The sequence below is a fragment of the Mastigoproctus giganteus genome, chromosome 12, assembly GCF_048544385.1.
Source record: "Mastigoproctus giganteus isolate SK-2022 chromosome 12, ASM4854438v1, whole genome shotgun sequence".
NCBI lineage: Eukaryota > Metazoa > Arthropoda > Arachnida > Uropygi > Thelyphonidae > Mastigoproctus > Mastigoproctus giganteus.
In genome coordinates, this window is record NC_143586.1 from 32123747 (window position 1) to 32147408 (window position 23662).

General features: G+C 38.3%; 1 protein-coding gene across 1 annotated transcript in view; it reads left to right on the top strand.

Moving 5' to 3' along the window:
• Window positions 1-23662, top strand: part of LOC150076856 (uncharacterized) — a 227007-nt gene that overhangs the window by 49591 nt on the left and 153754 nt on the right. Inside the window, exon 6 of the mRNA XM_090385702.1 lies at window positions 1177-1343. Within this exon, the coding sequence (XP_090241828.1) occupies window positions 1177-1343 (167 nt within the window). The remainder of the gene's footprint in view (window positions 1-1176; window positions 1344-23662) is intronic.

Sequence of the window (23662 nt, forward strand, 5' to 3'; positions counted from 1 at the left end):
GTTCAAGTAAGAGATAGAGCTTTCGATTGGTGATAATGTTTTATCTGAGGAACTTGTTATGTGTGAGCAGGGTGCACAGGTGGAGGACATTGGTATAGAAAATATACCATTTCTCCCCACATGTGGAGGTGATGATCTTGCATTGGATATGGACAGTTTCTTTGAGGGGTGTGGAAGGAAAAGTACTGGGACAAATGTGAGGGAATCTGATATTATTGTAAGCAGTATACATGAGCAGCGTGAAAGATATGGAGACATCTCCACCATTTATGAGTTACTTACCAGATCGAAGAAGCAAGTAGTGGATTATACTACTCATGAGGTTAATAAAGTAACAAATGCAGCATCAAATTTTATACTTGACAAATGGGTAGACATAGAAGTCATTACAACAGCATTGCAGCATTGCTTATAGACAATGAGAGGCTAAAAGCTAAGTTAGAAGAAATTCAAACAAGGGCAAACTTGTTTGATGAGATTATGAAGGGCCAGTCCCTCCCTTTGTATGGAAATGAAACTTATGCGGACAAAGTTAGAGTACAAAAGCCAATTGATTATGAACAGTGTATTTATAATGATAGGTATCTAGGCGGCAGGGATGCTGAAGTTAATGTTAACAGGAAATCTAAGGGAGAGGGGGGATGAAACTCTTAGGAATAAAAAGCAGCATAAGATTATACTGAGGCCAGGAGATGGATCTGAAGCAAAATGAAATCAGGAAATAAAAGACACTGTAGTCAATACACTTAAACAGGAGTTCAGTGTTATTAAGATCAAGAACTTAAGAAGTATATGAAATAAGGGTATTTTAGTGGAGACACAAAGGGATTTGGATTTAGAGAAAATTAAACACTCAGAAACTCTAGTTGCTAAGGGAATTAAATGTGATATCTTGATCTACATATCCTCACTACTATTTTGAACTAATACAGTATTGCAGAGTATTGGTCAGTAAGCTAAAATATACATATTAAGAAATTAAAATTAACGTTAAAAAAAAAAAAAAAAAGAAAGAAGAAGAAATGGTCTTATGTTGAATATTCACTGTTCAGATATAAATGAATGTAGTTAGAACTATATAATGAATGAGTGACAGTTACAATAGATAAATTATACTTAATAATTTATCTGTTATTGCAAATTTCATTCCTTAATATATGCTCTATTATTTTGCAGATAATTCTGAACTGAGTCGACTTCAAAAAAATTTGGCGGAAACTAAAGAATTGTTACAACAAAAGCAAGAAGAGCTGGAAACATTGACCAGTGAGCATGCAGAGAAAGAAAGAAATCTTCACCTCTTGTCACGTCAAATGAAAAAGTTGCAGGCTGAAAAATCAAAGGTATCATATTAATATTATTTACCTTACATTTTTATCTAGAGCAGTGATTCTCCATCTCTGTACAATGGTAAAACCCTTTTTATTCTTAATTTCAGCAGTTGGAAATAAGTGGTACACTTTCTGTATGTTTTTATTATCAGTAATGGCATATGATACAAGAAAGCAAGCTTATAAAGCATCAGCCAAAAAAAAAAAAAAAAAACACTTCCCACATCACCTGTCCATTCCCTCAAATAATTTGTCCAGTTCATCCTTGAACCTATTTAAACTATCCACTTCCACAGCAACAGTTGGAAATTTGTTCCTACAATCACCCACCTTGTGACTGAAGGCAAAAAACCTCTACACATCTATTCCTGCAACCATCCTTCCTCAGTTTGAATTTAAACCCCTTGATGTGTGTAATCTTAGCAAGAGTAAGAATGCCATCAACATTCAGCTTCCTCAATCTATTCAAAGCCTTAAACTGTTCAGTTGAATCACCTCGTAAGTACCCAGTCTCCCAAAGCTGCAATTTGCAGAACTGAAGCCTCTCTTGGTAAGACCACCCTTCATCAATCGTGTGCCCTACTCTATACCCATTCCAGCAGATCTACAGCCTTCATAAAATGAAGCCCCCACACCATATGCAGTACTCAAGATGCAGCCTAACCATTGTCTTGTACAATGGCATAATCACCTCCTTATCCCAGCTAACAAAGTTCCTGTATATCATTGACAATACCCCATGATCTGCTCTTGCAGCCTGTCTGCATTGCTCATATTCTGACTTCATAGTCATTGCTGTCATATTCTGACTTCATAGTCAGATATGAAGTCAGAAAACTTCATATCTGACTACACAATTACTCCCAGATCTTTTTCATTTTATGCCACCCTAAGTGTAGTACCACACAGTTGGTACATTTCTCTGTGTTTTTTTCTACCCATATGCATACTTTGCAATTGTCAGTGTTAAACTTCAGTTTCCACTTCTTAGCCCATTTGCCCAATTTTTTCAGATCCTGTTGCAGTAGCACACTTCCATTACTGTCATTAACAACCCTGCCAACCTTTGTATCAAACTTTGACATTAAGCCTGATATACCTTCATTAATATCATTGGTAAATATACAAAACAGCAGTGGGCCCAACACTGAACCCTGGGGTATTGCACTAATAATATTAGTCCATGAAGAGCAGCATCCATTGATTACCACTATCTGTCTTCTCCCACTCAACCACCTTTTTATCCATTGTTGCAACTGCTCTTAATACCATACTGCTCCAATTTGTACAGTAGTCTTCCATGTTGCACATGGAAGATTAAAGCTTTCCAAGTGTCAAAAGCTTTCCGAGTATCCAAGAAATCCAAGTATATGGTATCAAAATTATTTTTTGCATCCAGTTCCTTTGTAACCACATCATAGTATCCAATCAAATTTGTCAGATGAGGCTTTCCCCTAACAAACCCAGCTGTGTCAGAATTATTACTGCAGTCTTGTTGTTGTTGTTTAGGGTTTAATGGCGCAAGAGCAACTTCGGCTATATTGCGCCTACTGCAGTCTTGTCTAGATGATCCTGCAATGCATCTTTAACCAGTGACTCCATTATTTTTCCCGGAATGGAAGTTAAACTAACTGGTCTGTAATTACTTGTGTCATTCTTAGATCCCCTTTGTGAATTGGGGATACATTTACACATCTCCAGACCATGAGGACTTCCCTTGAGTCCAAGGATGCTCTCTTAATTATAGCTAAAGGGTTTGCTTGTTTAGTTTGCTGCCTCATTTAATATAACTGGATAGATCCCATCCACCTCACTGTTTAACTTGGTATGTTAATTGGGGATTACTGCTCCAATTTGTACAGCAGTCTTTTATATGCAACAGTATCAAAATCTCTCCTGAAATCCAAGTATATTATATCAAACTTATTTTTTGCATCCAGTTCCTTTGTTACTGCCTCGTAGTATCTAATCAGATTGAACAAACAAGATTGCCCTTTAACTTATCCCTGGTGCGAATGCAGTATAATTGTATTCTCGTCTATATGCATTCCTGCATTCTTATTCCTACATTACTTTATATTCCTGTCTAGATGCATTTCTTGCATTCCTCCATTACTTCTTTAACCAGTGGCTCCATTTATTTTCTATGGAACATGTTAATCTAACAGGTCTGTAATTACTAAGACATGATGACAGATGGACTAAGAAAATAACAGAACCCAAGGGGAGCTAGAAGAAAACCTGGAAGATAAAGGCAGGGATGGATAGATGAAATTCATGAGTTTGTGGGTAGTAAATGGATGGCCAGTGCGCAAAACAGAAGGAACTGGAAAGTTCCTGGAGAGGCCTTCATCTTCCAGTGGATTGAAAGTGGCTGATGATGATGATGATGATGTTTATTTTCATAAATTCAATTTTACAATTTTATAATGAAGAAAAATGTGAGAAAAAAATATGCATAACACAAGTGTTCAAATTGTCCTCCATTCTCATGCAGGCATTGTTGACATCGAGAAACTGAAGTGCATACATCAACTAAGATATCTCTTGATATTGCTGCACATACTGCTTCAATAGCTTGCCGTAATTCAGCGATTATTGCCGGTTTTGTGGCATAAACTTTATCTTTGAGGTATCCCCATAAATAAAAATCCAATGGTGTTAGATCTGAAGAACGCGGAGGGAACTCAACTCTGCCTCTTCGTCCAATCTGTTAGGGTAACTAAGAGTAGGAACAGATGCATGTATACTTGCACGTACACCAATGCTAGGAGTATAGTTAATAAATTTGATCAGCTTGAAGTGCTAGTAATACTCTTGCTCTAATTATCAGCAGTGATTATTCATGCATTAAGAATTGCAGATAAAGGAACCACTGGGTGACAGTGATCACAATGTACTGATGTGGGAATTACTTAAAGATGTAACTACCATCAAGGCTAAAGGGAAGGGTTTTTTCTTTCGGAAAGGTGACTACACAGGTCTCAAGACAGTTTTTAAATTCTATACAGTGGGATCAACTGATGATGTTACCAACGTTGAATTCTAAATGGGAAGCCTTCGGGGACTAAATTTTTGAGGCTACTAGGCTTTTCATTCCAACTAAGAAATACTGTTCAAGGTTTAGGCCTAAATGGATGTCAGATGAATTAATGAGGCTCGTAGCAGAGAAGAAGAATGTATGGGATGCATATAAGTATCAGGTGACACAGAAGCCTGTGGCAGGTATAAACTAGTCTGTAATCAAGTCACAAAGGAGGTTAGGCATGCGAAGGCAGATTACCAGAAATATTTGGCAAAGGATGCAAAGAAAAACCACCGCAAAGTGTTCTTTACTTATGTAAACTCTAGAAGGAAAGGGATGAATCAAATTGGACCACTTAACATAAATGGGTTGACTATCGTTGATCATGCTCAGGTAGCTGATAAACTGAATGAGTATTTTGCATCGACATTCACAATGAGGAGTTATTAAATAAGGGGAGTGCCAGAAGTTTATCAAACACTAACAGGGATTTTGTAATAACTGAGAGCAAAGTGGAGAAAAAATTGCTGAAGTTAAACATAAGGAAGGCACCTGAGGCAGATGGATAGATCCAGTTATATAGACGGGATCTATCCAGTTATATTAAAGGAGGCAGCAAAGGAAGTAAGCAAACCCTTAGCCATAATTATGAGAGCTTCCTTGGACTCAGGGGAAGTCCCCATGGACTGGAGGTGTACAAATGTATCACCAATTCACAAAGGGAGTTCAAAAGGTGACACAAGTAACTACAGACCTGTTAGTTTAACTTGTGTTCCTGGGAAAATAATGGAGTCACTGGTTAAAGAATCATTGCAGGATCATCTAGACAAGACTGCAGTAATAGTTAAGACACAGCATGGGTTTGTTAAAGGGAGGTCTTGACTGACCAATTTGAATGGATACTATGATGTGGTCACAAAGGAACTGAATGCCAAAAATAATTTTCATATCATATATACTTGGATTTCAGGAAAGCGTTTGATACTGTTGCACATGGAAGACTGTTGTACAAATTGGAGAGGTATGGCATTAATGTTAAGTTGCTACAATGGATAAAGGGATGGTTGAGTGGGAGATGACAGAGAGTGGTAATCAATGGACATTGCTCTTCGTGGACAAATGTTATTAGTGGAGTTCCCCAGGGTTCGGTGCTGGGTCCAATGTTGTTTTGTATCTTAAATTTATATTAAACCTGCTATACCTTCATCAATGATATTGATGAAGGTATAACAGGTTTAATGTCCAAGTTTGCAGATGATACAAAGGTTGTCAGGTTTATTAACGACAGTAAGGACAGTATTCTACTTCACCTGGATCTAGATAAGCTGGAAAAATGGGCTGAGAAGTGGTAACTGAAATTTAACATTGACAAATGCAAAGTACAGCATATGGATAGCAATAACCGAAGAGAAACGTACCAACTATGTAGTATTACATTCAGGGAAGTGTAAAGTGAAAAAGAACTGGAGGTAAAAAAAAAAAAAAAAAAAGAAGATAAACTGCATCCAATATCAACCCACTGCAGGATGGAAGCCTCCTCAACAATTCATGTTGATAGTAACGGACCATAATCTGCCACGCTGGTCCAGTGCGGGTTGGCAGATCAACCGTATTTAGCAGTCAGGGGCTTGAACCCCGGTCTACTCAGAGCGTGTGCTACTGCACTCCCGCTCCTGACCACTCTGCTACGGAGGCGGTAATTGTGCAGTCAAATATGAGGTTCGCTGAGCAGTGCGGACGGGCTGCCAGGGCAGGTCATGGAATCTTGTCAATGATATATAGGAATTTTGCTAGCAGGGACAGGGAGGTGATTATCCCGTTATACATGGCAAACCCATGACTGACCTCAACCTACCTGGATGGACACAGCCAATGAATGACATCGGGGAACTGGTTCCGACTGCTTCGTTGGACCCATATCTTTTTCCCCACCTTGAACAGCAGATTTTCTGCCAATGCGCCAATTGGCGACCGAGCTGGGCACTCTTTCCTGGCTTTCTTTCCACTCCACTTCCCTGGCAGGGGGGGGGTGCCTGTCCTCTTGTCTCCTCCCTTCCTCGCCACCCCCAATTTTCCTTCTGGTGGGGCATGGGCATGCCCCACTGACACCTATTGGGGTCGCCTTCCCTATTGACTCCATATTTCTGTCTCTCCCCCCCCAGCCTTCAGTCTCCTTCCCCTACTCTATCTATACACAAGCGATTGCCCTACACGTCCAAATTTAATCATGTCCAAATTACTGTTTGCCAATAGTTTCGGCCTTTCAAATCCTAGCACTCTTACCCCCGCCACGCGAAAGATCAAAATTTTTTTTTTTTTTTTTTTTTTTTTTTTTAAGGTCCTAGCCACTGAAATCTCAGGGAATTAGGTGGCAGGACCTGCCAGAGTAATTAATTATAATGCTGATATACCTGGCCTGCCTCCACGGGGCTGAGTGTGGACAACGTTGGGCCTCAGCAGGGGTCCAGCGGCTAAATGGCCAGAAGAACAACGGTACATAGCACTATACGTATACAATATCCACACACTTTTAAATCTCTGGCCTTTCCAGTGAACTGGCACACCTACAATGAAAGCAACGCGGAGATGGGGGAACTGCTGGTGCCGCTTGACACTAAATACACTCTACACTCTATACATGGCAAAGTCTTCATCCCAGTCTTCATCCTCCCCCCAAACGTTTGTCTTGCACAGCGTTTAGCCCTACATTTCAAAATCAAAAGAGAACATCAAAATTCTTGCCCAAACCTATTTGGTTTTTAAAACTCATTTTCACCGCACAGCCCCACGTCGCATACTATTAATACTAACTTGTAAGTATCAATAATATCAACCTCGATTTTTTTTTTTGGTCCTAGCCACTGAAATCCCAGGAAAGTAAGTGGCAAGACCAGCCAGAGTACAAATATTGGTAACATCCGGCCGACCTCCCTGTGGCGGGTATTGGTAACGTCGGGTCTCACTAGGGGCCCCTGTGGCTAACAGCCCGGACGAACAATGGGCAAAACAAACTATATTGTACATATCCCACACGCTTTTAAATATCTGGCTTGTCCGATACAGAGAACATACGCGGAGATGGGAGAAATCCCAGGTGCCGCCAGACCCCGAACATACCTAATACCTAATATACAAGGCAAATAAGGAACCAATCTCCCCAAAGAAAACACCCAAAGCAGGAATAAGAAAACACAAGGACGGCGCTAGCCCCATAAATGATGCAACTAGAAACGACAAAACAAAGTGCAGCTTAATTGCCAAATGCCATATGGCGACCTGAAGAGGGCATTTTTTTTCATTCATTTATTAATTACACACAATATAGTCTCAACATTATGTACATAAAAGTATATACATGATTTATATACAAGATATATTTACATATCACCCTAGCCCCCTTCATCTTTGAATTACATTTCCCTGGAAGAGAGGAGAACGATTTTTTTCTTTTTTCTCGTCTCCTCCCCTCCTCGCCACCCCCACTTTCCCTCTCTAGTGGTGCATGGGCCTGCCCCACTGAACCTGGCGCCACCTTCTCTATTGGCCCCATACTTCTGCCTTTCACCCCCTCCAGTCTTCAGTCTCCCTCGCCTCTCCATCTGTACGCTAGCGAAAACCCCACACACCTAAGCATGTCAAATCACCTTTTGCCCATATTTTGGTCTTTTCAAATTCAAGCGACACCACCCTCGCGCAATCGATTAGTTAAAAAAAAATTTTTTTTTTTTTTTTTTTTTAAGGTCCTTCCGCCGAATTCTCAGGAAATTACGCGTCAAGACCTGCCAGAGAACGGAGTCTACTGGGTTCCTGGTCTGCCTCCACGGGGCGAAAGTGGGGCAACGTTGGGCCTCAGCAAGGGTCCAGCGGTTAAACGACCAGATGAACAATGGTACACGACATCATCATACAGATACAAAGCCCACACACTTTTAAATCTCTGGCATTTCCCAGTGAACCGGTACACCCACAATGAAAGCAACACGGAGATGGGGGAAACCCCTGGAGCCGTTAGACATCAATACACTTTCACTTTCACTATACAAGGCAATGGTCAGGCCACACCTAGAGTACTGTGTGCAGGTCTGGAGGCCTCATTTTAGGAAGGATGTAGAGTTGCTAGAACGAGTACAAAGAAGGGCAACAAGATTGGTGAGGGAAACAAAGGTGTGCTCTTACCAAGAAAGGCTTAAGTTCTGCAAACTGCGGCGACTGGAGAGTAGGCACGAGGTAATCTGATTGAGGTGTATAAGGCCTTGAATGGGTTGAGCAAGCTGAATGCTGATGGGATTCTTCCCCTTGCTCAGACTAAGAACCTTGAGGGGGCACAGTTTCAAATTGAGGAAATATAGTTGTAGAATAGATGTGCGGAAATTTGCCTTTAGCCAGCGAGTAGTTGATTGGTGGAACAGGCTTCCATCTTTTGTTGTGGAGCTAATAGCCTAAATAAATTTAAGGCTGAGCTGGACAGGCATTTGGAACGAATGGAGGGGTGAAATGGGAGGGGTTTTTTTTTGCTGATGCTGCATCTGATTGAGATGTTTATGGCTTTGAATGGTTTGAGCAAGATCACTACGGATATGATTCTTCCTGTTACTCAGATTACGCACTTGAGGGGCATAAATTCAAATTCAGGAAAAACGGTTGCAGAAGAGATGTACGGAAATTTGCGTTTAGACAGCGAGTGGTTGATTGCTGGAACAGACTTCCATTTATTTCTTGTGGAAGTTTGTAGCTTAAATAAATTCAAGGAAGAACTAGACAAACTTTTGGAGACAGAGGACATTGAAATGGGAAGTGGTGGGTTTTTTTTTTTTTTTTTTTGGTTTTTTTTTGGCGGTTGCTGTATAAGCTTGCTTTCTTGCATCATATGCCATTACTAATGCTAATACTGATTCACCGAGGCACAGTTTAATCAATACTTAACCGATTGCTACGAAACAAAAACTGATATGTACAGGAAAAAACAAGCTACACCACGATATGAATGTTGTTGATATGCGCAGTAATAAGGCATTTGTAAGCAATGATACTCGTTTAATTTTCGCCACATCTTATATACAGTACCAGTAGAAACGTACGTACATAACTTTACCGTTTATTTATATAGAATAAATATGCGAACTTTTGAACAAGTGCTGAAAAATCAGTTTATTCTCAGTGTGCAAGGATTTACTAATGTAGATATCGCAAAACGCAATGTTGATAAAGATTGGATTGTGAATGTGACCCACCTCAGCATTCTTTCACAGGCAGATTTCCTTGTAGCGATTATAGCTGTTGTTACATAGTAATGGGAACCAGATTGTTAAACCTATACCACCTGCACGAGCTTATCCACGGTATCAGACGGCATGTGTAAAGCTATTTCTGTATATCTGTTTACAAAGCACACGTTATCAGTGTATGGTCTGCCCCTGGCACACGTGGATTCAAGGTCTTGGACGGAAGCCACGTTGTCCGTCTCGCAGTTGTCTGACTTAAGTACGAGTAGTTAGTACACGGTGTCCGAAGAGGCCCCACACTTTTATTTGGTAAATCATATGTTGGCTACCTACGGTGTTATTGTACTTGATGTTTTAATATAGTGAAAACTTTATTTTACACCTCCATTTTTTTTTTTTTTTTTTTGTTTTTTGTTTTTCGCGATTTTACGAAAACTGATTTTTCGCTTTTCGTAATTTTACCTATTATTTCATAAATTAATTATTATTTTAAAAGTAGAGTTCGTACGCGTACTATTGAATGAAGTCTTCAATAAGAACGTATTGCCAGTTTATCACCACGACTCTCATTCCGCTGCTTACTGTTTGCAGTTTACAAACCTGTAGCAACTTGCCTTACCTTTCTTCATGCATCAAAATAGTTCGAAGTAGCGTAACAAGGAGGGGCCTGATGGGGAAATCTGCTAGAGCACCTTATTAATTATGCATAGAATGGTGCCTTTAACTTTTGAAGATGCTCTAATCAGACTGTGGGTCCCTTACAAGCCTTTAACCTTTGAAGATGCTCCAATGACACTGTGGGTCCCTTACAAGTCATATTTTCTCTTTTCCTCTTTGCTATATTGTCCCATGTGCCTACATAAATTTGACTAGTTGCTCTGATTCCTGCTATGTGATTAACAGTTGGTTACTTGATTAGCAGCTAGGTTTTGGATGCCATGTGTTTTAAAAAGTGACTCGTCGAAATGGAAACGGCGCAGTTAGCAGAGAACTCATAATAGATAAACCTATGTTGAATGTCTAGCACAGTGTATCTCAACCTTTTCATTACGGCGCCTCCGTATCCAGGTGGGCAGGAGCAGCAGTGGTTGCACACGCTTCTTGACTAGACCTGGGTTCGTGCCCACCAAATACGGAGGATGCGGAAAGGTCAGGGAATGACCACCGCATATCCACGGAGCAATATGGCCTTAGTTGCCAATGCTCCTGAAAACCAAATAACAATAAACAAACAGAACCTTTTCATTACTGCGGCACACTTTTAAATCCGCTAAAATTTTGCGGCACACAACAGGCACTACTATTCTCATATATTCATAAGCGGGAAGTTATTTCTGTTGGGTATGTTTAATAGTACACTTATTATTTGTGTAATCTTGGAAGCTACTAGGCTTTACATACCAACTAAGAAATATTGTTCAAGGTTTAGGCCTAAATGGATGTCAGATGAACTAATGAGACATGTGGCAGAAAAGAAAAATGCATGGGATACATACAAATTAACACGTGACACAGAAACCTATGATAGATACAAGTTGATCTGTAACCAAGTTACAAAGAAGGTTAGGCAGGCGAAGGCAGATTATGAAAACTCCTTGGCAAACAATGCAAAGAAAAACAGAAAAGAGTTCTTTACCTATGTAAACTCTAGAAGGAAAAGGATGAATCAGATTGGTCCACTGGATATTGATGGTTCAACAGTTGAGGATCCTGATCAGGTGGTTAACAAACTAAACGAGTATTTGGCATCTACATTCACACTCGAGGAGTTATTCAGGAAGGGGAATGCCAGAGGTGAAGTAAACTCTTGGCAGTGAGCTAGATGATTTTGTAATTACTGAGAGTAAACTGGAGGAGAAATATTGAGGATAAATACAAGAAAGGCACCTGGGGTGGATGGGATCTATCCAGTTATATTAAAGGAGGCAGCAAAGGAAGTAAGCAAACCCTTAGCCATAATTATGAGAGCTCCCTTAGACTCAGGGGAGGTACCCATAGACTGGAGATGTGATCCCAATTCACAAAGGAGGATCAAAGGCTGACACAAGTAATTATAGACCTGTGAGTTTAACTTCTGTTCCAGGAAAATTAATGGAGGCACCGGTTAAAGAAGCACTGCTGGATCATCTAGACAAGACTTCAGTTATAGCTCGGACACAGCACGGTTTTGTTAAGGGGAAGTCTTGCCTGACCAATTTGATTGGATACTATGATGCAGTCACAAAAGAACTGGATGCAGGGAATAACTTTGATATTATATACTTGGATCTTAGAAAGGCTTTTGATACTGTTGCACAAAGAAGACTGCTGCACAAAGTGGAGCAGTGTGGCATTGGAGGCAAATTGCTGCTATGGATAAAGGGATGGTTGAGGGGGAGAAGACAGAGAGTGGTAATTAATGGACACTGCTTATCGTGGACTAATGTTATTAGTGGAGTCCCTCAGGATTCAGTGTTGGGTCCATTATTGTTTTCTGTATTTATAAATTATATTGATGATGGTATATCAAGCTTAATGTCCAAGTTTTGCAGACGATACAAAGGTTGGTAAGGTTGTTAAGGACACTACTGACGCTATGCTGCTGCAACAGGATCTGGAAAAGTTGAACAGATGGGCTGAAAGGTGGCAAATGAAGTTTAACATTGACAAATGTAAAGTACTACATATGGGAAACAGCTACTCCAGAGCAACGTATCAACTCTGTGGTACTACACTGACAGTGGTAGAGAATGAAAAGGACCTGGGGGTTGTTGTGCAGGCAGATATGAAGTTCTCTGAGCAGTGCAGACGGGCTGCAAGGGTAGCTCATGGTGTCTTGTCAATGATATACAGGATTTTTGTAGCAGGGATATGGAGGTAATTATTCCCTTATATAAGGCAATGGTCAGGCCACACCTTGAGTACTGTATACAGGTCTGGAGGCCTCATTTCAAGAAAGATGTAGAGCTGCTGGAACGAGTACAGAGAAGGGCAACAAGATTAGTGAATGGAATAAAGGGTTGCTCTTACGAAGAAAGGCTTAAGTTTTGCAAATTACAGTGTCTGAAAACTAGGCACCAGCGAGGTGATCTGATAGAGGTGTATAAAGCATTGAATGGTTTGAGCATGCTGAATGCCGATGGGATTCTTCCTCTTGCTCAGAATAATCACCTGAGCGGGCATAAATTCAATTTGAGGAAAGACAGATGTAGGATAGATGTGCGGAAATTTGCCTTTAGCCAGCGGATAGTTGGTTGGTGGAACAGACTTCCATCCCTTGTTGTGGAAGTTGATAGCCTAAATAAGTTTAAGGCTCAGCTGGACAGGTATTTCGAACGAACGGAGGGGTAAAGTGGGAGTTTTTTTTTGGCTGATGCTGCATAAGCTTGCTTTCTTGCATCATATGCCTCTACTAATGCTAATGCTAATACTCATATTAATCACCCTTTTATCCCCATTTGTGAATTGGTGATACATTTGCACATCTCTAGTCAACAGGCATCTTCCCTGAATCCAAATATGTTCTCATAATTATCACTAAGAGTTCGCTTACCTCCTTTGCTGCCTTCCTTAATATAATTCAATAGATCCCATTCACCTCAGATGCCTTTTTTCTATGTTTAGCTTCAAAAATTTCACTTCTGCTTTTCTCTCAGTTATCACAAAATCATCTAACTCCCTGTTAGAATTTGATTAACTTTTGACATCCCCTTTCCTTGAGAATTTTTCATATGTGAATGCAGATCCAAAATACCTATTCAATTTGTTAGCACCTGAGCAGCATCATCAACAGTTAGACCATCGACATCAGGTGGACCAATGTAATTCAACCCCTTCTTACTTGCTACTGTTAATACAAGCAAAGAAGTCTTTGCTGCTATTCTTTGCTGGAGACTTCTCATAATCTGCCTTAGCTTGCCTTAACTCCTTTGTGACTTTGTTGCAGACTAGTTTATATCTGTCATAGGCTTCTGTATCATCCGATATTTTATATGAATCCCATGCATTTTTTTTTTTAAACTCTGCCTCAAGTCTGATCAGTTCATCTGACATCCATTTAGATCTAAGCCTCAAACAGTATATCTTAGTTGGTATGAAAAGCCTGGTAGTGTCTACGATTATTTCCTGAATGCTTCCCATTTAGAATTTGCTGTTGGTAACATTTTCAGTTGGTCCTGTAGAATTTAAAATCTGTCCGAACACATTGAAATTTTATCTTAAGGAGACATAAGTGCAAAACTGAACTTGAGAAATAAGGCAGTTTTAAAATTGCTTTGATATTTCGGATACAAAATATTCTGGAGATCTTCCCTCAACAGAAAAAAAAAGAAATGAAAGAAAAAATGCATTCAATCAGGCACGTACACACACAACATGCAGCAAAACAACCCATAAATTAAGTTGAAACCAGAGTTTTAACTCTGAAGGCCCACTTGTGCATTCTATTCTGAATGTATGATTGGCCTTAGAGTTGCATTTGAAATACTGCATTACATGTATTAGTATTAGTAATGGCTGCATGGTGCAAGAAAGCCTATGGCTTATGCTGCACCAGCCAAAAAAAAAAAAAAACCCCGAATAAAACAATGATAAAAAAAAAATTAAAAATATAAATAATAATAATTAATAAAAGAAAAGGAAATTAAAGCTATCATCCTATGCACTTCCCTGACCCAAAGGTACTATCCAGATGACCTTTGAATTTCCCCAAACTGTTAGCCTCTACCACCCATGTAGGCAACTTATTCCACTAATTTATAACTCGCTGGCTAAAATAAAACTTCCTGCAGTCCAATCTAAACATTTCCCCTTGTAACTTGAATTTATGTCCCCTAGTTCTAGCATCATTTATAATCTTGAAAATTTCGTCCTCATTCATTTTACTGATGCCTCCCAGAGCCTTAAACACCTCAATCAAATCTCCTCTACGGTGTCTAGTTTCCAAACTCTGCAACCCACATATTCAAAGTCTTTCTTCATAAGGACACCCTTTTGCCGATCTCACCAGGCGAGTTACCCATCTTTGCACCCTTTCAAGACGCTCGATGCCTTTCTTTAGGTGCGGTCTCCATACTTGAACACAGTATTCCAAGTGTGGTCTAACAAAAGCCTTATATAATGGGATTATCACATCCCTATCTCTACTTGCAAAAGTTCGATAGATCATCAATAGGACACCATGGGCCTACCTTGCAACCTGTTTACAATGCTCAGAGAATTTCATGTCTGACCGTATCGTAACACCCAAGTCCCTTTCCTCCAGTACTGGGTTTAGTTGAACTCCACCAAGTGAATAAGTTATTTTGGGATTACTGTTTCTCAGGTGTAATACCTTACACTTTGTTGGATTAAAGCATAGCTGCCATTTTTCTGACCATTCCTGAAGTCTATCTAGGTCTCTCTGAAGAAGCTCAGCTTGACAGTGATCATTAACTACTCTACCAATTTTAACATCATCTGCAAATTTAGACATCATGCCCTCTATCCCTTCATCGATGTCGTTTATGAAAATTAAAAACAACAGTGGTCCTAATACTGATCCTTGGGGAACCCCACTTCTTATGTGGTAATTTGAATGCTTATGTAGCATTGTCCTCAGTGTGTGGTTCATTTAACAAAGACTATTTAATTGAAAATTATTAGGGTTATCTTAAATTAAATTATGGTTGTCTTAAACTGAAATTAGCTACTTTGTACATATGAAATGGCATTGTGTATTGCCCATCTGAAAATCTCCTAATCCTACCAAACTGATTGACTTCTTCCTTATTTGCCATTACTTAAAGTACTTACTAAAATTCTCTTGCAAAGTTTATTGAGCAGTTTGTTGTTTGTTATTGTTATTTGGTTTTTAGGAGCATTAGCAACTAAGGCCATATTGCTTTGGGATATGCGGTGGTCGTTTCCTGACCTTTCCATATCCTCCGTATTTGGTGGTGACGGGCTCGAACCCCAGTCTAATCAAGAAGTGTGTGCTACGCACTGCTGCTCCTTCCCACCTGGCTACGGAGGTGCTCTTATTGAGCAATAACATTATGTTTTCTACCACACTTCATCAAATCCATTTTTAAAAATTTTTTTTTTGTTAACATTCTTTAGAAACTTGTTTAATTTCTTTCCTGTGTTTGCTTCAAACTTACTTAATTTCTGACCCTCTTAAAAATTCTCCATTGGTTATTTGCAGAAAGAAATTAGTGTTTTTCTGAAACTCAACTGCTGTTGTGAAAACACTTAGTGTGGCCTTTTGCAGGGAAGAGCATGTTGGCCTTGTTATCCACTTCTGTATTCTTTCTTTTACAGGAACTTAAAATTTCTGTTCATATGCTGATTAAGCCTTCTTTACTATTCACACATTCCTTCTAATGCCTGTCAGTTAATTCAGTATATTCTAGCTGTCAAAAGTGCAGATCCTAATTTAATATAATAGATATATACAGCAATACCTCGCATAGCACTGACAGTTGGTACCGAAACTGATCCTATGTGAAACCGTGCTGATTGAGGTATAATTATAATGGGTTTTAATTGAATGCGTATCTTTCTTTGGTAATATAAACAAATTATAATAAATCTATAAACAATTTGCACTTGATAGCCAATAAAAAGTATTGCAAAAATTTTATTAATGAAAAGGTAACAACATGAGAGATGAAAAAAAATCTTTGTTTATTTAGTATTTCAATAATAATGTCTGGTGAAGTCGTCTCTTCTTTTTCTTGGCATACAAGCCTTTGTGGCATCGAATCCCATCTTGTAAAATTTGCCGTATGTTGATGCTACGTTCAACATCCGGATCTCAATTCATAATCACCTCTCAGGCCACGTCAATCCCCCAAAAACTTTCTCCAATTCTTGTGTTGAAAATTATTTTGGTTCCACTTCAGTGTTATCTACTTTAGAATTGTTTTCCTCTTCTTATGCAGTTTGCTCATCAATTTCAAGGAGAGTTGCATCATCTAAGTCATTTGCATGTGAGTCAGTGCAGTCACGTACATTGGCAATGTCCAAAGTTTTGAATCCCAAGTCTCTTCCAATCTTCACAACGTCTTCGGTGATTGTCTGAATTTGCGATTCAAAACCAGCGAAATCATTTACCAAATGGGGCAAAACATGCTGCCAAACAGAACGCATGTTGGTAGCAGTGATTTCTAGCCAAGATGCAAATATAGTTTTGATCATATTTAGAGGGGTAAAAAATAAATTGTGAAATGAAAAGCTATCACATCATCTTGTCAGGATGGAATTAAAAATACCGAACACTGTTGCACGTTGCTACTGACTGCCCAAAGGGTACTATTGGCACATGTGCATGTGAGACAACAGAGTTGGCACTGTAACATATATTTATGCGTACCTAGGCTATGACAATGTAGCATATAAGTAGAGTAAGTGTCTAGGTTATTGAATGTGTTTTAATATGTACAGTAAATTTTTGATCTAAACTTAATTGAAAACCATGTTATAGTGAAACCCATGCTGTTTGAAACCGTGCTAAGCGAGGTATTGCTGTAATTACTTTGGGCTAGCCAGTCTTTAATTCCAGTAACACTAAATATGTGAATTTTGTCCTTGTACCTTTTTCCTCTATTCTTTTTTTTTCATTCAGTGTAGCTATTGCTCTTTTTTTATGTGTTAAATTTCTTGGAATTGCAAAGATGCAGTTTGTCACCCATTGCACTAAACCCTGTGGCACTATACTGGGATTTTGTTTAGTGATATTTCCTTAATTTTTAATCTTAACACCAGACTGAAATACTCTGCAATCTGTACCTTCCTTTATTTATGTGTCATTCTGTTCACTGGGCCTTTATCTCAAATGCATAGAACAATAGAACTAATTCCTTCTTGCAAATATATCTTGTCATATCCTAATGCACGAATGTATATATTACAGGTCAGCTGTAATCATTAAATATATCAGCTGCTCAAGGTAACACCATCATGCCACAAGGCTGTCTGCCTATGCTTGCATTCAATCTTTCCCAATAAGAAAACTGGAAACTTGATTCTTTAATAATGCTGCCCATTTTTGAAACTTTTATTCTCTCAGCTTATGGACACCTTGATCAAATAATAAAAAATTCCAAAATTATTTTTGACTATTAAGTGTTCCACTTTTTTTTGTGGGAAAAAAAAAAAAAAAAAAAAAACCTTTTATGATTTGCTGTTAGAACAAATCCATCGTTGCCATAGATGAGTTTCTAGACATCCCTTCCTTTAATTATATCCTACTTCATTGATCAATTTTATTGTAATTGCATATATACATATCATAGATCAATATTTATTACTCCTACTGATATAAACTGATATAGTTCCTTCAACTTCTGTTTTTTTGAACAACCTCCCTACATATTTACTGAAAATTACAGTCTACAGAAATTCAAGTCTAATATCAACATGTATCTTCTTTCATCTTCTCAGCCTTTAACCTACACATGGTACTAAAGGTTCTAATACCTTTCATGCTTGGGGTTTTCATTAAAAAAAAAAAAAAAACTCTTCTGTTATAACTGTTATAAAGGATTGCTGTTAATCTATATTTTTTCCAGTAAATTGATTATATATAGGGTGTTTTAAAATTTCTTGCAATAAATGTCTACAGCTAAAAATAAGAAAAAAGGTCTTATAAACATGTCTCAAAATTTTTTATTTTCAAAGTATTAAACAATCATAAATTACAAAACAAAAAGAAACTGAAATCAATCTCTAAATAGAAAATATGTAAAGTAACTGCTTAGAGGGCCTCCATTTTTTTCATCAGTTTGGCACACGGAATCCATGATTCCGTAGTTTTACTCTCATTTTCAGGACTATTTGTAATGTCTTTAGCAGCATCCAAAATGCAGTTTTCAGTTCATCTTTTGTGATAATGCACACAGAATAGATTTCATGTTGACCCCACACACACAAAGTAATGTTGGATATTAGGTCAGGTGATTGTTGTGAACATTATACAGGGCCATTCTGGCCAATCCATTTGTTGTTGTACTAAATATTTAAAAAATTAGATACATCACAGGGGAAATTTGGCTGTGCACCAATGTGCATATGCTACATCCTCTGCTCGTATTAAGGGTAGGTCTTCCAATAGTTCCCACAAACTATTCCCCATAAAATGTAGATGTGCTATTCCTGAAAACTTGCTGGTAAAAAATAAGAACAAATAAAATCATCCCCAAGAACACCACACCAAACATTAAAGGAAAAGGTATGTTGATAATGAGTGCTGACAATCATATGCGGGTTTTATTCAGCCTGGGTATGAGTGTTTTGAGAGTTGAAAATTGCATGTCTTGTAAAACTTGATTCATCTGTTACCCAAACATGGCTGAGAAACTGAGCATCATGTGTGCATTGAAAAATGAGCCACCAAAAACAGTTTCTGCATTTATTCATATATTGTAACAACAATTTTGAAATTCTGATATTATTGTGGTTTATGTGATGTCCTCCATACACTTGCAAATGAAATATTTATGTGACCTGATACTCAGTAGTGAGTATCTCCTGATACTGTAGGAGATACTCGCACAGCACAAAGTGTTTGCTTGCTAAAATTTGCAGTTCATCGGAAATCTCCCTCCACCACATTTCTTAGCATTAGTAGAGGCATATGATGCAAGAAAGCAAGCTTATGCAGCATCAGCCAAAAAAAAAAAAAAAAAAACACTTCCACTTCACCCCTCCGTTCGTTAGAAATATCTGTCCAGCTGAGCCTTAAATTTATTTAGGCTATCAACTTCCACAACAAGGGATGCAAGTCTGTTCCACCAACCAACCAACTACCCGCTGGCTAAAGGCAAATTTCTGCACATCTATCCTACATCTGTCTTTCCTCAATTTGAATTTATGCCATCTCGGGTGATTATTCTGAGTAAGAGGAAGAATCCCATCAGCATTGAGCATGCTCAAACCATTCAAGGCTTTATACACCTCTATCAGATCACCTCACCGGTGCCTACTCTCCAGACACTGTAATTTGCAAAACTTAAGCCTTTCTTCTTAAGAGCAACCCTTTGTTCCATTCACTAATCTTGTTGCCCTTCTCTGTACTCGTTCCAACAGCTCTACATCCTTCTTGAAATGAGGCATCCCGACCTGTATACAGTACTCAAGGTGTGGCCTGACCATTGCCTTATGCAAAGGAATAATCACCTCCTTATCCCTGCTAGAAAAATTCCTGTATATCATTGACAAGACACCATGAGCTACTCTTGCAGTCCATCTGCACTGCTCAGAGAACTTCATATCTGCCTGCACAATTACCCCCAGGTCCTTTTTATTCTCTACCACTGTCAGTGTAGTACCACAGAGTTGATATGTTGCTCTGGGGTTGCTGTTTCCCATATGTAGTACTTTACATTTGTCAATGTTAAACTTCATTTGCCATCTCTCAGCCCATCTGCTCAACCTTTCCAGATCCTGTTGCAGCAGCATAGTGTCAGTAGTGTCCTTAACAACCCTGCCAACCTTTGTATCGTCTGTAAACTTGGACATTAAGCTTGATATACCATCATCAATATTATTTATAAATACAGAAAACAATAATGGATCCAACACTGAACCCTGAGGGACTCCACTAATAACATTAGTCCACGATGAGCAGTGTCCATTGATTACCACTCTCTGTCTTCTCCCCCTCAACCACCCCTTTATCCATAGCAGCAATTTGCCTCCAATGCCACACTGCTCCAATTTGTGCAGCAGTCTTCCATGTGCAACAGTATCAAAAGCCTTTCTAAGATCCAAGTATATAATATCAAAGTTATTCCCTGCATCCAGTTCTTTTGTGACTGTATCATAGTATCCAATCAGATTGGTCAGGCAAGACTTTCCCTTAACAAAACCATGCTGTGTCCGAGCTATATCTGAAGTCTTGTCTAGATGATCGTGCAGTGAGTGCTTCTTTAACCAGTGCCTCCATTAATTTTCCTGGAACAGAAGTTAAACTCACAGGTCTATAATTACTTGTCAGCCTTTGATCCTCCTTTGTGAATTGGGGTCACATTTGCACATCTCCAGTCTATGGGTACCTCCCCTGAGTCCAAGGAAGCTCTCATAATTATGGCTAAGGGTTTGCTTACTTCCTTTGCTGCCTCCTTTAATATAACTGGATAGATCCCATCCATCCCAGGTGCCTTTCTTGTGTTTATCTTCAACAATTTCTCCTCCACTTTACTCTCAGTTATTACAAGATTATCTAGCTTACTGCCAGAGTTGAATACACCTCTGGCATTCCCCTCACTGAATAACTCCTCATGTGTGAATGTCGATGCAAAATATTCATTTAGTTTGTTAGCTACCTGAGCAGAATCATCAACAGTTGAACCTTCGATATCAAGTGGACCAATCTGATTCATCCCCTTCCTTCTAGAGTTTACATAAGTAAAGGACTTTTTGCTGTTTTTCTTTGCATCCTTTGCCAAAGATTTCTCGTAATCTGCCTTCACCTGCCTAACCTCCTTTGTAACTTGGTCACAGATCAACTTATATCTATCATAGGTTTCCATGTCACCCATTAATTTATATGTAACCCATGCATTTTTCTTCTCTGCCACATGTCTCATTAGTTCATCTGACATCCATTTAGGCCTAAACCTTGAACAATATTTCTTAGTTGGTATGTAAAGCCTAGTAGCTTCCAAGATAAGTTCTTTGGATGCTTCCCATTTTGAATTTGCTGTTGGTAACATCATCAGTTGGTCCCACTGTATAGAATTTAAATACTGTCTCAGACCATCGTAGTCGCCTTTACGAAAGCAAAAACCCTTCCCTTTACCCCTGATGGTAGTTACCTCTTTGAGTAAATCCCACTTCAGCACACTGTGATCACTGCAACCTAGTGGTTTCTTTATCTGCAGATTCTTAATGCATGAAGAATCACTACTGTTAATCAAATCAAGAGTATTACTCCCCCTAGTTGCCTCCCGAACATGCTGATGTAGAAAACACTCATCCAATAAATTCACAAAAGCCTTGCTAGTGTGTGAGTGACCAACCCAAGAAAAATATGTGGGATGTGTGTAAATTATCAGGTGATACAGAAGCCATATATATATGATATATATGTCTGTGGTCAAGTCACAAAGGAGGTTAGGCAAGCTAAGCCAGATTACAAGTAGTCTCTGGCAAAGAACAGGAGCTTGGGGATCATGCTTGTAAATCCATACACATGTGGCAGTCATTAATTTACAGCTGTTTTAGGGAAGTAATGTAATATTTTCTTTGTTGTTACTTCATATTTCAAAGTAGTATTTCATTATGAAAGACTTAGCATTTTTATAGTTGCCTAAGCTAATTTGACTATCTTAATTATATTTTATTTAAACTAGTTTTTGAAACAATGTAACAGAATTATTATATTACTTTTAGAAAAAAGTGTAAATTTTATTTCCTCCTTTGTTCTTTCCAAATTGTTATATTGTTACCTCATCAGTCATGTGGATACTTGTTCTTTTGGGTGCAATGTCAGTTTGACCCCACAACATGCATGCATTTGAAAAATCAGCAATAAATAATTCAAAATGGTCACTTTTTCAATGCCACCTTATTTTCAATCTTTTCCGAATACAACTGTGAAAAATCCATTTTTTATATTAAAAACATATTTTTAATTAATTTTTGAAATTAAAACTCTATTTAGATGTGTTGGCAAGTGAATGCAAATCAAAAACCTGCACACTACAATGAATGCATGCAATCTGACTCCAGCCTGTCAATAATGGGATTATCCTCTACATGAAATGTGTAGGTGCTCATCAACAGTTTTATTCCAGGTGATGCTTCTATGTCATGAAGTCAAATAATATAATATTTAATTATATTATGTCAGTAAAGGCAGTCATTATTAATAATTGTTTACAGGTGCCATCCAACATGTGCATATTTCCCCAGGGGCTCACATCTGGTGAGTATGGGTTTGGCACACCCAGGGTCCTGAGCTGGATATCATCATTCTTCTCTTTCTTGGTGATTCCCTTCTATTTCTGACTCTTGTTCTCTCTCTCTCTCTCTCTCAGGGGTAACTCAATTTTTTTTTTTTTGGCTGGTGCAGCAAAAGCCTCAGGCTTCCTTGCACCATATGGCTAATTATAATAATAATGAAAAAAATAATAACCCACAAATTCCAGCCAATATCTGGGAAATTAAAATCCCCCATTATAAGACTCTCTAATTACTGCCCACTCTATTTCTCTGTACAGTTTCTTATTATACTCATCAGAGTCATTAGGCCTATAGCATACTCCTACTCTCAATTTTGATCTCCTAATGCTTATGTCACACCAAACTGACTTGACACTGCACTGTCCAGCGATGTCGACTGACTTCACTTCCTTGGATTTTATGTGTTTCTTAACTAATAGCATAACCCCTCCTCCCTTCCTATCCTGTCTATCCTTTCTGTACACATTGTACTCTCCAAATTTCAGTTCTGCATTCCTTATATCCGTGTGACACCACATCTCTGATATCCCAACAATATCTGCCTTTGATGCTTTGAGCAATACCTCAAATTCATCAAATTTATATCTTCTTTCTATTTCTTCATAATGGTTTTAGCATATCTGTTTCTCTAAGTTGTTTCTTCACAGCAGCCCTTGATGATTCAAGTTAGAAATTTTTCGGCATATCAGAAACAACAGCCATAGAATTCTTATAAACCTTGCCATAAATTAAAATATCAGTTAACTGAGCAAAAGTAAACAGCTTTTAATGTCTCCCATAATATGTAAGTTTAGCAAATACTATAAGTTTATGCAGTCACATTTATACATTTAAACATAAAAATGTTTTGCCATCTTACATGATTTTGTAATTTATGATTCATTTAATATCTCAGAAATAGACTTTTGAGACGTCTCCAATAGTTCCCAAAAACTTTATAGAATGTTTTTAAATCTTTTTTATAGAAACATTTTTTATTTATTTTATCTGTAGAATGTGCTCTAATATTTGTTCCATAGTTTGTTCCATGAAATTTTGAAGCACCCTTTATACATACATTTATCTGTTATGTAAACCACATCATCATTATTATTATTATTATTTATGTTTATTATTTAATAATTATTAAATGAGTACATAATTATTATTATTTTTGT